This window comes from Tursiops truncatus, chromosome 3 (genome assembly GCF_011762595.2).
Source record: "Tursiops truncatus isolate mTurTru1 chromosome 3, mTurTru1.mat.Y, whole genome shotgun sequence".
NCBI classification, from domain to species: Eukaryota; Metazoa; Chordata; class Mammalia; order Artiodactyla; family Delphinidae; genus Tursiops; species Tursiops truncatus.
Window position 1 is genome coordinate 81,407,294 of NC_047036.1, and position 14,454 is coordinate 81,421,747.

The following is a 14,454-nucleotide window of genomic DNA, read 5'->3' on the forward strand; positions in this document are numbered from 1 at the left end:
AAGTAAGCTGGCATTTTAAATATCTGTGGGAGATTGCTTTACTGACAGGTAGATAAAGATACATTTTTATAAGGCAGAATGATTGCTATGATATTGTATGGAGGCTTTTCAGAACCTCTAAGATTTAAAAAAAAGTGCTTTAAAAGTTTAAATCAGTTTTATATTAATGAAATGCTACCACATTACTCTGCTCTTTGAACTGGTGATAAGTCAAATTTCAGACTTTTACCACTGGAAAGAATTTTGAATGAAAATAGCTTACAACTAGTCACACTTCTTGAAGTCAATGGAATTCATGTGTGAGAAGGCCAGGCTGCCAGCAACCTGAGGCTCTGGAGCAAATTTCTTTGTATAAGGTTAAATGAGTCCCAAGGGGTTTTTCTGCTTGTGACCTTGGTAGTACTCCGTCTGGAATAGGCTTTTCCTTCCTGTGAATGCAAGGCATGAAGGATGTTGCCACCCCCTACTAGTTTCTCATCCCAGATCAGAGACGAGTGCTAAACAGCTGCACTGAAAACATTTCTCTGATGGGGCTGTATACAGGAAGATTCAACACGTACTTCTAAAGGGATAATTACACAACATATAAAAGAAATAAAGCAATATATATTATAAAGTATCCCTGCTTATATCGAGCTAAGAAAAACCCAGTTAGATGGTCATCTATGCGATACCAGTGACAGAAGCTAATCAGCAGTTATATTACTAGTCTTTACAAATATTTTTCTTTGAAATATGAGTAGCCAGGCATCACTACAATTTATTCTATTAATTCTGAAGTACATAACGCACAAGATTAATTTTCGTTCATGAAATTAGTTCCCCAAAAGCCCTGCAATGAACCCCACTGTAAGCTCTTCTTGACTTGGCTTTGGAATGAATGTGTTCCCTTAGGTTAAACTTTCTATTTAATATAAAAATTTAAGTCATTTAAATGAAAAGAACTTGCATCAAATTAAGCCTGAACACAAACAGCAGGCAATTCTGTGTTTTCATTCCCTAAGTGCCAAACAACTAAAAATAAAGATGCGATGTACTACCTTAACTTACAGCCTATGGCTTTTAGTAGAATTCCAAATATAACATATGAAGTAACATGCAGATTCTGGTTTCCTGAGTTACAAGAGTGTGTTTCCACCCTAGAACAAACTGGAACTACCATTGCTAACAGTGATAATACTCTAAGTATGAATGCTTATCTCCACTGTCACTTCTATCATAAGTTTCAGAACTAATACTGCTGATCATCTAGTGAGACAACCTAAAGTACACAGTCAAATTAAAAATGAAATCTGTAGATAGTAAGGAAAGTAAGTTAAAGTGTCATTTAAAGTCACCCAGGAAAACAGTATGTAGCAAGTTTTAAGGAATAATAATCAAAGCAAATGTCTATTTGGTATTAAAGTTTGTTACACTTTCAAATACATTATTTCATTAAATGCGTATACCCACATATTTTTACCTGTAGGACCCTTAAGTTAACATATTTCTAATTATACCAAAGAGCACACAGAGCCAGTAAAATTACAGGCCAGTTGTGAGACAAGTGCCATTTTTCCCATTAAGAAAAAAATATCAATTAAGAATAGACCACTTCACACCCCTAATGCCCTTTCAGTTAAACTTCACTAGTCAACAGACCAGGCAATTGATAGGTTAGCTTCGAAGGAAACAGTTTTAAATGTCCAATTATTACTTGACCTATTCTCCAATAATTCCTTATTACAAACATGCTGCTAGTATTCCTCTGGAGAAACGAGAATGTGGATGGTTGGTAGGAAAGCTGGGCTGCTGTTCTTTTTCCTTCTCTGTGGAATGACTGCTCCATACTGCATACAAGAACCTTGTTACACTGACTCTAGATGGGGCCTCCAGTGTTAAAACGGAGGCAGGTCGAATAGATGAAGAAACTGCTGCCTATTGCAAAATGGTAGCAGGGAAGCTAAATATGAATCTAGGAGGATGTTCTAAGAATTGAATCCGCTGCCCACTGGCAAGGCACGCAGTGTCCCCCAAAAGGTCAGGGACTGCCGTTTACCTCACTGCTGATGACTGGCCTGGGTTCTGAGGCCAAACCGCCACTCTAGTTTACTCATCTCAAAACGAGTCCCTCCACGTGGCTTGGGTAGAAAGAGAGTCAAGGAGAAGAAGGCCGTTTGATGAGTCAACTCCTCCACCAGAAGCACTATTCTGGAGTTGAAACGAAATTATAAACTGGTATCACAAGCTTTTCCTCTGAACGTTTCATGTGAGGGAAAAGCGAAACAGCGCTCAGGGGGAACTACCTGTCCTCACGTTGCCCCCGGCAGCGCCAACCCCGAGGGCTCAGGGAAGAGCTGGCGGCGGCCGCCTCGACGCTGCGGGGCACCGGGAGACGCGCGCTGTCTCGCCTGCACGGCCGTAATTGCGGGATTTAATTAGGAAGGAGGAGCCCGGTTGCCGACTGAGCAGCAGTTATTATTATTATTTTTATTTTTAAAGGGGGCCTGATTCCTGCAGTAAAGGCTTCCGCGTCTCCTCACTCATTCTTCCACCCCCGCGGCCAGCTCTCGCAGAGCAGCAGTTGCTCCGCCGCGCACTTCTCCTTCTGTTTGATGAACCCGCGCCCACCCCGCGCAATCTCGAAGGAGCAGGGAAAGCAGGCTCAGCCCGAAAAAGGTGCAAGAGAATCCCCTCACCCCCAGCTGGCCCGACCGCCGCGCCCCTGCCTGCGCCCGCCTCCTACTCCTCCTTGGCGCCCTGGGCAGCGCCCACCGGCCGGCGGCGTCCAGGAAAGGCCACGGGAGGAACGTCGCCCGGGAAATGAGGCGCATCCCAGGTCGGTTATTTGACCCGGAGTACTCGGGATACGCTCCTCCTTCCTGCTGGCGGCTAAGGGAGGCCCGGAGAGGACGCCTGGGTGGCGTGTGGCGCCTCCTCTCGCCTGCCTCGTCCCTCCCACTCTCGCTCTCCAGGGTTGCCAGCCAAGGGCCCGAACCTCAGAGTCCTGGCGAGGCTTGGCCGCTTTGTCTGGGCTCAGGCATATCTTCGGAGCCCACCAGCCGGGAAGGGAACAAAGAGCCTCGACCCCCACGCCCCAGCCTCCGCCTCTCCCCCACGCGCCGGTTCACCACCTTCCTGAAGACCCCTTTGTCTGCCTGGGAAGCACAGGTCTCTACCGGGGGTGCCCACACCCCCGCCCAGAGTCTTTCTTTTCTGACAATCGAGCTAGGCTGAATTTTCAACCCACCCACTCCCTGTGTTAACATCATACAGTTCGGCGTTTTTCCCCCCAACATAGACCATTTAGAGATTTGTTGATGAATAACAATCAGCCAGCCCATCCCTTATTAGCTTTTTCATTCTCTTCCAGTCGCTTTCGACTGTACTTCTATGTTAATTTTCTATAAAATAACAATTTCTTCTGTAAATTTAAGCCGGCGTCTTGCTGACTTAAATTCTCATTACTTAGGGAGGAGCAGGAATATTAAGTAACGGAGTGCATTAAGTTTGTGTGTGTGTGCACGCGCGCACACGTTTTAGCAGTCCTGTCCACTGCCCACCCCCGACCCCACCCGCCCCAACGGCAAGGGTTCTATCTTGGTTTTCATAAATCTTAGGAAAAATAAAAACCAGGCTGGCATCTCTGCCAGTGTGGAGTTTCCGATAGCGATAGCAGACGCCTCCGGATGAGGCAGGATTTCCGAAACAGGACTTTGAACAGAGTTGACAACCAGGTTCACATCCTCAGAAAACGCTTCCAAGCTATGTAAGCAACACAAAGTTGCCACCACCTCCTGGGTAAACTTCAAAGACACAGAGGCCAGGGGGGGAGGGAGGAAGGAAGTGTGATATTTAGAGAACTTACTGGGGTGGAGGAAGATTCTGAACTCATCTAGACAAACTAAAGAGCAGAAATATAGTCTGTGTGAAGCTACAGCACCCAGTTTCCAAAACTGTAACCATGACGCCCATGGGTTTTACCCACGGACAGCAAATAAGGAAGTATAGTTGTTTGACCTGGAGTTTCTAATCAAATTATGATACACAGATCTACCCGACAACAAAGAATTGTAAAGAAACAGAGGAGACACATTTCCTGCTTTCTGAGCTTTAACTTCAGCCTTTCAGGAAGCCAGCTTTCTCTAGTACCTCCCTAGAGTGATAGGGCAGAGAAAGAAGGAAGGGCAACCAGATGGTGAATAAAGACATCTAGATTGAGTTCTGCCCTGGGACTAAAAGGACAAGGGCACCCATTCTTTGTTGACACTTCTGCAGTGACTTCTTTGGCGTGCGAGCCCCAGCACCAACACAACTGTCACTATCACCGCACAGGGCAAGTTGAACTCGTACTGAGAACCCGCTGTAGAGAATCACACACACCTCAACAACAGCCTTTGTTATTTAATTCACGAGACTAAACACTCACAAGCTGACATCAACACAAATACTACCCCAACCCTCACTCTGTCGTCTATATTCACATTTCATTTATGGCTTGACTTTTTATCATATCCTAAAATGAAGCTTTGCATTTACCCGATGAGTTGCGTCTCCTGGTGCTCCTCAGTTCTTGCTATTTCTTTTGTTTTATAAAAGATCAGGAGCAGACTTATCGTGCAGATCGTCCACCTCTTCCTAATGGAGCGCATCTTGGGTGCCCGGGAAAGTCCTGGTTGCCCCAGCTCCCTCACCTTCTTTTCATATAAAGGCTCCGTTTTGGGGAGATGTAGTCGCGGGGAGGGGGGAAGGATCTGTAAAATGGGAGGAGAGCGTGGAGCTGGGATCTCAGAAGCAGGTCTCGAGGGTCCTCTGCGGCCAAGCTCCCGCTGGTCCTCGAGCGCTGCCCAGCGCACTCTCTCGCGGTTCCCGCCAGCCCTAACCCGGTCGCTCCTCGCCGCCTCCCTGGGGCTCAGGTTTTTTTCCGAAGAGACACCTTGTACTTTGGAGGTGGCGGCCGCTTCTGCAGCCGGGTTCGGGGGCGTCACTGGCCCTTCCCTTTTCCTAGCATGGAAATGATGAACAAAACCAGCCAATCACGGGACTCAGGGGCGGAGGCTGCTGTTGCCTTTCGTCGCTGGCGGCTGCTTGGAGAGTAACGTCGCCGGCCTTGCCTGAACTGTGCAGAGAGAGGAAGCTCACAAGCCCACAGTCGTGTACAAACACACGCACACACACACGCACGCACCAGTGCTCGCACACCGTGGGAAGAGAGCAGCGCACTAAGAAGTCAGGTCGCCCTCTCGGGACACCAAAGCGTTAGCTCTGTGGACAAGGAAGCACCGAGATAGTCCGTATCAGCGTGGAGAGGACACCTCAGCTGGGGACAGATCGGAGACGCCTGCTCTATCGGATAGAGCTGGTGGTGGGTAGTAAGAGGGGTACTTTCTTCCAAGCGTCTTTGCTAAATATACACACACGCGCGCGCGCGCGCACGCACACACACACACACGCACGCCCTCTTAAGTGGAGTGAATGCGGGGAGGGATAGGGAAGGAGTTTATATTCCGTGCACCGCTCAATCCGGAAAGTACAAATACACACGCGAGCAGATCAGCCGATCGCCCACTCAGCGTGGGTGGTGGATGACGACCCCGACTCAGGATTCTGCAGGAAACAACTGATGACAGAGGTGTCATTAGGAACTTCATGGATATTTATGTGACTCGTTCATTGCCATTTGGAAACTCCTCACGCAGGAGTCAAGGAACTCCAATCCCACTTGAACCTCCCTGCTGAGAGACAGGATTCTGAGAAAAGTAGGACCTCCTTTTCAAATGCAAGTACACCTATACACACACACAACACACACACACACACACACACACACGAAGGAAGGAAGGAGAAAAGAAATGAAGGAAGAGAGGAAGGAAGAAAAGAAGGAAAAAAATGGAAGAGCCAGCTTTTCTCTGAAAGTCTTAGTAATGTGCATTTAGCCTGATTTTCACCCTCTCCTCCCCTTTACTCTTTGTTTTTACTTCTATTGTATTGTGTGGCAGGGGCACTTTTCCTGTCCTAGGTTCTAGTTTTCAGAGACCTTCTCCAGGTCTTGAATCTCCGCCCTCACCCAGAGAGAAGCTTGCAACTCAGGTTGTACCATGCCTTGGCTTGGCTTTTACTGAGGGGTGGTGGAGGTGGGTCGGGAGCCACTCCTCGGGTGACATAGTGCCTGGAAGCCAGGATTTCCCCCATCTATTTGAGCAGGTCCCAAGCTCTTCACCTCCACCCCTTCCCCCAGAGCCTCTCAATTCATTTTCTTGTTCTTTCAGGTTGAGCGGTGTCTCCAGCTGTCATCCACTCTTGGCCCCTGGGGTTTACACCTTCCTAAACCCAGAAACGGTGAGGTTCACCCCCAGTCCTCTGCTGGAGGGGCGCAAGAGTGGCTGTTCCAATTTCCAGTCCCTTGACAGCTTAAAATAACAAGGATAACAGCCAACACCTTTGCTTGAAAACCCGAGAGCCCTGGCAATGTTTGACATTCTTCCCCTAAGATGTAGAAAGTTAAGAACCTCTCAGGTCTCTGCTCACAGCAGAGCGAAGAGGAGGTTGGGTTTAAAATACTCAAAGGAGCAAGTAATTATGAACATTTATTGACACTACAAGTGGCCTACCGGGAGCGTTTCGAGTTTATTGATGTCTAGGCAAATCCCACTTGCATTAATGCAGCTCAATCACACTGCCTTCTCAATTAGCAGAAACTGCAAGAATAAAACAGCTTCTTATTTAAGTGAAAAGGGTACTGGGGTGCGGAGGGGGTGGGCAATGCATGGTTAGGATGCTAACTTCTCTAGGTTAACTTTTGATTTTTAAGCAGTAAACAAATATATTCTGGATTTCAAATAAAACATTACCTGCTGCTGCTGATGGAGTAATATGTATCACTTAATGAAATTCATCCAACATTTCTTAAGCAATTACTATGGGCCAGAAAATACATGTGGGCATGGGAACATAGAGATGAATAAAATACAGCATCTAACCAGACAGAAAGATCACGCACTCAGAGGGGGACAGATTGTGAAAAATAAATAAATAAAAATAAGTTGCAATATGGCACCATGAACTAACAGCAGCATTTGAAGTACATATCGTGTATCTGGGTAAGCTACTGGATGGAAGCAGATAGAGTGTTTAAGTCTTGGGGAGCAAGGAAGGTGAGTTTCCTAGGAAAGGGCACACATAAACTGGGGTTTGCAAAGCTAAGGGGTAAGCCAGGCAGAGGGAGGGTAGAACACTGCAAGCACAGGAAAGAGTATATATACACAGAGAGGAATAAAATGCAGGAGCTTTGGGGTAGATCAGTACTGTTGGAACAGGGAATGGGAAAGGAAAGTAGTGGACATAAGTCTTCAGTGTGATCATAATAATCTATAGCTACACAATGTCAAATTGTCTTCTCTAATGGGAAAGTTGCAGCATGAAAATCTTCAAGAGCAAAGTGGGTTTAATTCATGTATTAAGCTATAAGTTTGGCGAAACGGTTCACATGGCCCAAATGAAACAAAACAAATCCACCAACAGCAAAACTAAAGCAAACCAAGAACTAGTTATAGGAATACATGGCAGATTTAAATGCCTAGGGAAAAAAAAAAAAAAAGAACTCTCCAGTCGTATAATGCTGCTGCTTCTGAATTTGTTAAGCATAGCACATTTTATTGATACATAGAAGTGAACACTTCTGAATGACTGATAATGGTTCAGTGCAACTCAAGAGATTCCCCTGCCCATATTTGAACAATTAAGTTTTTTTTAACATCTTTATTGGAATATAATTGTTTTACAATGGTGTGTTAGTTTCTGCTGTATAACAAAGCGAATCAGCTATACATATACATTTATCCCCATCTCTCCTCCCTCTTGCGTCGCCCTCCCACCCTCCCTATCCCACCCCTCTAGGTGGACACAAAGCACCAAGCTGATCTCCCTGTGCCATGCGGCTGCTTCCCACTAGCTATCTATTTTACCTTTGGTAGTGTATATATGTCCATGCCACTCTCTCACTTCGTCCCAGCTTACCATTCCCCCTCCCCGTGTCCTCAAGTCCATTCTCTACGTCTGTGTCTTTATTCCTGTCCTGCTCCTAGGTTCTTCAGAACCATTTTTTTTTTTTAGAGTTCATATACATGAGTTAGCATACGGTATTTGTTTTTCTCTTTCTGACTTACTTCACTCTGTATGACAGTCTCGAGGTCCATCCACCTCACTGCAAATGATTCAGTTTCATTTCTTTTTATGGCTGAGTAATATTCCATTGTATATATGTGCCACATCTTCTTTATCCATTCATCTGTTGATGGACACTTATGTTGCTTCCATGTCCTGGCTATTGTAAATAGAGCTGCAGTGAACATTGTGGTACATGACTCTTTTTGAATTATGGTTTTCTCAGGGTATATGCCCAGTAGTGGGATTGCTGGGTCATATGGTAGTTCTGTTTTTTAAGGAACCTCCATACTGTTCTCCATAGTGGCTGTATCAATTTACATCCCCATCAACAATGCAAGAGGGTTCCCTTTTCTCCACACCCTCTCCAGCATTTATTGTTTCTAGATTTTTTGATGATGGCCATTCTGACTGGTGTGAGGTGATATCTCATTGTAGTTTTCATTTGCATTTCTCTGATTAGTGACGTTGAGCATCCTTTCATGTGTTTGTTGGCAATCTGTATATCTTCTATGGAGAAATGTCTATTTAGCTCTTCTGCCCATTTTTGGATTGGGTTGTTTGATTTTTTAATATTGAGCGGCATGAGCTGCTTGTATATTTTGGAGATTAATCCGTTGTCAGTTGCTTCATTTGCAAAGATTTTCTCCCATTCTGAGGGTTGTCTTTTCGTCTTGTTTATAGTTTCCTTTGCTGTGCAAAAGCTTTTAAGTTTCATTAGGTCCCACCCATTTGTTTATTTTTGTTTTAATTTCCATTTCTCTAGAAGGTGGGTCAAAAAGGATCTTGCTGTGATTTATGTCATAGAGTTGAACAATTAAGTTTTGAGAGTGTAATTTAATGTCATTTATTTGATATTATTAGATTCATGAAATATGCATCCACAACAATTTGCCAAGTTTAAAAATACGTATAGACCAACACTATGGCCAAACTGAGGACAGTCTGGTTCAATATGCTATTAGGTACAAGAACTATAAATATATATGTTGGGTAAAAAGTCTTACCCACAGCAGTGTCTTTGGACTTACCTCCCTCCATTAGAATGCCTGTTTTGATGATCCTGAAAAATTAAAGTTGTTCCTAAATTTCCATGCTATCTTTGGACTGTAAGTTCTTCATTTGTCTTTATTCAGCACAAATCTGCAATTACACAGTAGTACCCTTTGAATAAATAATGCAAGTAATGGCAGATGGTTTTAAAATGCTACTTTATCCTTTAACTTAATGTAAATCATGTTTTAATTGCTGGCTGTGCCCTCAACTTCAGCTGGAAAGAAATGAATAGACACTTGCAATCTCATAGTGGGGTTTTTAATAGCCCATGACATTTTTTAATAGGATATTTTTTAGAGCAGTTTTAGGTTTACAGTGATATTGAGAAGCAAGTTACACACTTACCCAGTTGGGAGGTGGAGATATCTAATAATATCCTCGAAACTGAAAAGGAACTTTGAGACCAAAAAACAAAGCAGGCAACTCCATAAAGTGCAACTACAAAGCTTATTGTGGGTAATTTACATACAGGCTGGAAGGATCCCCCACACAGATGATCCAGAGACAATTGTAGCTGCATTCAGCACAACCAGAGGGGTACAGGGGGATTGAAAGGGGCCAAAGCTAAAAACAGAATCTGACTACCAAGTGAGAAGCACATCCACACGAACTGGAACTGGAACCAGGGGTTTTTCCTTCCCCTCAAGGTCTCATGACCATTAACCAACTGCATCAGCAAAAGGCATTCTTTCAGTTTTCATGTCAGGTGAAGGCAAGAGTAAATGTTGACAGGGTACTCATCTGGCTTGGGTGCATTCCCTGTGAGTAGACAAAAGTTGAGCCCTGAGGAAAGGGGGATGGGTAGGACTATGGGCCTAACATGGAGCTGACATTTGTCAAAGTCAGTGAAAGTACAGTGAAAGTGGCATCATTGTCACCCACCGTCCGTAGTTTACAATAGGGTTCACTCTTGGAATTGTATATTCTGTGGGCTTTGACAAATGTACAATGATATCCACCAATATAATGATGGTATAATATCCACCATTATAATATCATACAGAGCAGTTTCACTGCCCTAAAAATCCTCTGTGCTCTGGCTATTCATGCCCCCCTCCCCAGCCAGTTCCAGGCAACCACTGATCTTTTTACTGTACCTATAGGTTTGCCTTTTCTAGAAGACATACAGTTGGAATGATAAAGTATGTAGCCCTATCATATTGGCTTCTTTTACTTAGTAATATGCTTTAAAGATTCCTCCGTATTTTTTCATGGCTTGAAAGCTCATTTCTTTTTAACACTGAATATTCCATTATCTGCATGTACCACAGTTTATTTATCCAAATGCCTACTGAAGGACATCTTGGTTGCTTCCAAGTTTTGGCAATCATAAAGGTGCTATAAACGTGCAGTCTTTTGTGTTTGTGCGTGGGCATGTTTTCAACATTTGGGTAAATACCAAGGAGCGCTGTTGCTGGTAAGATTGATGGTAAGACTATGGTTAGCTTTGTAAGAAACCTGAAGTGATTTCCAGGTGGCTGTATTATTTTCATTTCATCAGCAAAGAATGAGAGTTCGTGTTGCTCCACATCTTTACCAGCATTTAGTGTTTTTGGTGTTTTGAATTTTGTCCATCTAACAAGCATTTAGTGGTATCTCACTGTTGTTTTAATTTGCATTTCTCCGATGACATACAATATGTTTATTTGCCATCTGTATATCGTCTTTGGTGAGATGTCCAGATCGTTTGTTCATTTTTAAATTAGGTTGTTCATTTTTTAATTGCTGGGTTTAAGAGTTCCTTGTATATTTTAGATAACAATCCTTTATCACATATGTCTTTTGCAATATTGTCTTCCAGTTCATTCTCTTGACTTTCACAGAGCAGAAGTTTTAAATTTTGTTTAAGTCCAGCTTATCAACTATTTCTCACACTGATCATGCCTTTGATTTTCTATCTAAAAAATCATCATCAAATCCAAGGTCATCTAGATTTTCTCGTGTGTCATCTTCTAGGAGTTTTGTAGTTTCCCAAATTACATTTAGGTCTATTATCTATTTTGAGTTAAATTTTGTGAGGAACATACCTAAGGTATATTTGCATGTGGATGTCTAGTGTTTCAGCATCATTTGTTGAAATGACTATTTTTTCTTAATTTTTTTGCTTTACTCCTTTATCAAAGGTCAGTTGAATACACTTGTATGGGTCTGTTTCTGGGTACTTTATTTGTTCCATCGATCTATCTGTCTATTCTTTCACCAGTATCACATTGTCTTGAGTATTATAGCTTTATAGTAAGTCTTGAAATCTGGTAGTGTCACTCCTCCAACTTTGTTCTTCTTCAATATTGTGCTGGCTATTTTGGGTTTTTTGTCTTTCCATATAAACTGTAGAATCGGTTTGTCAATATCCTCAAAGTAACTTGCTGTGATTTTGATTGGAATTGTGTTGATCTGTTAAAAGCTGGGAAGAACTGACATCTTGACAATATTGAGTCTTCCTATCCATGAACCTGGATCATTTCTTCATTTATTTAGTTTTTCTGTGATTCCTTTCATCAGAATTTGATAGTTTTCCTCATATACATCTTGTACATGTTTAGTTAGATTTATACCAAAGTATTTCATTTTTTGAATGCTGATATAAATGTTTTTTTTCCATTTCAAATTCCACATCTTCCTTGCTAGTACCCATGACATTTTAATAATGAGAATGTTGGTGTAGTAGTCAGGAATCTCGAGAGAAAAAGAACCAATGGAATGTGTGTATATACAGATATAAAGAGATTTATTTTAAGGAATCAGTCACACGATTGTGGAGGCTGGCAATTTCTAACTCTGCAGGATAAGCCAGCAGGCTGGAGACTTGGGAAGAGGGAAGAGTTGATGTTGCAGCTCACATCCGAGGTCATCTGGGGGTAGATATCCCTCTTTCTTGGGGAACCTTTGTCTGTTTTTCCTTAAGGTCTTAAGCTTACTGGCTAAGGCCCACGTTATGGATGGTAATTTGCTTTACTCATAGTTTATTGATTTAAATGTTACTCTCATCTAAAAAACACCTCACAGCAACATCTGGACTGGTGTTTGATCAAATATCTGGGTGTCTGGCCTAATCAACTTGGCACATAAGATTAACCATCACAGATGAGCTGATTGAAGGTCTTGTTTATGACCTAGCAATATAGTGAGAATTATTCATACAAAGCCTTTTACCTATGAATCAATGATCAAGAAGAACAAGAAGCATATTAATGTGAAAATTCAGCTGTTCACCAACAGGTAACTCAATCTCTTTATTTGTTTCTGGACAAAATATCTAGTTTTTAAAAATTTATTCTAAATTAATTCATTTTGCCCATGTAAATATTCATAAAAGCTTCACATATTTTTCTGTATGTATGTTCATTGTCCTTTTGTTACTCTGTTTTTCATCCATAGTAACCAAATATCGTAGGCTTACAGCAGAAGGGTGATTTTGACTTTAGGTACAAGATATAATCATGAATCTAGTATAATTTCTGGAACAACAGGAAAAATCCCATCATTGCCATTCTCAATTCTTCCCCGTTATTTAACCCACGTCACTTACATCATCCTTTGCATTTAATACTTAATCTCTATTTAAACATGAATGTCCTTAGAAGAGACAATTCTTACATACTGTTAGTCAAATATTAAAAAATTTTTAATATCCATTTGAAATGTCCTCTGACATCTTGTAACCCCTGCCAGTTAAATATGCCTCATTCTGAAATAAGCACTTCAGCTGCTCACAAGTCCACATTTTAATTGTTTATCAACTCTTATCTCTTTCAGTTCTACAGTCCTAGTTCTTGGTGTTTTATTTCCTACTGCACACACCCCTGAAATGTTAAAATAAACAGGCACACTATCCCATACATGTTTTGGGAAGTCCTAGATGCCCTACCTTATTACCTACTGATTTTTTTTGTGTTCTCCTTTTGCTGTTTTTCTGTGCTTAACAGTGATGGGAGAAACTATCTCGTAGGAAGAGAATAACCATCAGGCTAAATATTACTCCAAACTGGTCAGCTATTGAATAGTGGTCACTTCATAGCCAATTGTGTGTGTCACTACCTAGGGAATTTACTGTTTGGGGTTTGTAATTTCTTCAATCTTTGTGTACCTTCTAAAAGTCTCTCTTGGGCTTCCCTGGTGGCACAGTGGTTAAGAATCCGACTGCCGATGCAGGGGACACGGGTTCAAGCCCTGGTCCAGGAAGATCCCACATGCCGTGGAGCAACTAAGCCTGCGCGTCGCAACTACTAAGCCTGCGCTCTAGAGCCCACGAGCCACAACTACTGAAGCCCGCATGCCTAGAGCCCATGCTCCACAACAAGAGAAGCCACTGCAATGAGAAGCCCACGCGCCACAATGAAGAGTCACCCCTGCTCGCCGCAACTAGAGAAAGCCTGTGTACAGCAACGAAGACCCAACACAGCCAAAAATAAAATTTAAAAAACAATAAAAATAACAGTCTCTCTTGTATCTGATTTAAACAATTTCTGTTCTCCTCTCTTTTATTTTCTTAAATTGCCCAATCTAATCACCCACTTAATGTTTTCTTTAATGGAACCCCCATTCCTTTTATATTATTTTCAATGCATCATAATAAAAGCAAAAGAGAAATAGTAGTAAAACTTGTTCATGGCTAAAAAATTATTTCTGTAAATCTATCTCTTTCTAGATATCTATATCTATGTAACTTTTTATAGTTACAATAGTTACAGTATCTCTGGAAAATATTGCTTTGATATACATATACTGTTATAACGTGGAACAGTCCTATGTAAATTGAGTTTTGTGAAGCATTTTAAATGATTTTTAATGTTTGTCATTTGAAGATTTTAAAGAAAAATAATATTGAGGTCATCACTAACTGGTAAACTGGTGATCGACATAGCCTGCAGAAGACATTTTGTTTTCCTGCAAGATGGATTGAAATAAAATACACACACATGCATACACATGCACACACACACATACACACACAATTAGTTGCCAGTACTTCAAATTTATTTTCAAAAATATAAGAAGACTTGTTAATACCAGATTCATCTACTCTGATGGTAACAATTAGGGGGAGTTGAGTAGCAGCTGTTTCATCTCTGTAATTTGTGATTATTCCAGAATTTGAAAATTTATTTATACTTTAGCTTCTTGGCCCCTGCAGGTATTTGAGTTTGCAGCCCTTCAAGTAAGTAATTCTATTAGAAGATATACACTTCGTGATTTACCTGTGTAATGTATTGAAATTTAGATAATTTCAGCTTTTTTTGTAAAGTAACTAAATAA

The 14,454-nt window shown here is 42.0% G+C and overlaps 1 protein-coding gene and 1 long non-coding RNA gene across 4 annotated transcripts in view; one reads left to right on the forward strand and one right to left on the reverse strand.

The window, feature by feature from the left end:
* ST8SIA4 (ST8 alpha-N-acetyl-neuraminide alpha-2,8-sialyltransferase 4) overlaps positions 1 to 4,973 on the reverse strand; it is a 104,654-nt gene extending 99,681 nt beyond the window's left edge. The window contains exon 1 of one of the 3 annotated variants that reach the window (XM_019940753.3): positions 4,519 to 4,973. In XM_019940753.3, the coding sequence (XP_019796312.1) occupies positions 4,519 to 4,631 (113 nt within the window). In that variant the 5' untranslated portion in view covers positions 4,632 to 4,973. The remainder of the gene's footprint in view (positions 1 to 4,518) is intronic. The other 2 variants (XM_073802347.1, XM_073802346.1) reach the window with 2 other exon arrangements.
* Positions 4,974 to 5,072: 99 nt separating this feature from the next.
* On the forward strand, positions 5,073 to 13,733 carry LOC141278303 (uncharacterized). The gene is made up of 3 exons (XR_012330792.1): positions 5,073 to 5,344; positions 6,249 to 6,318; positions 13,324 to 13,733. It is a non-coding gene; the product is annotated as an uncharacterized lncRNA (long non-coding RNA).
* Positions 13,734 to 14,454: the final 721 nt, after the last annotated feature.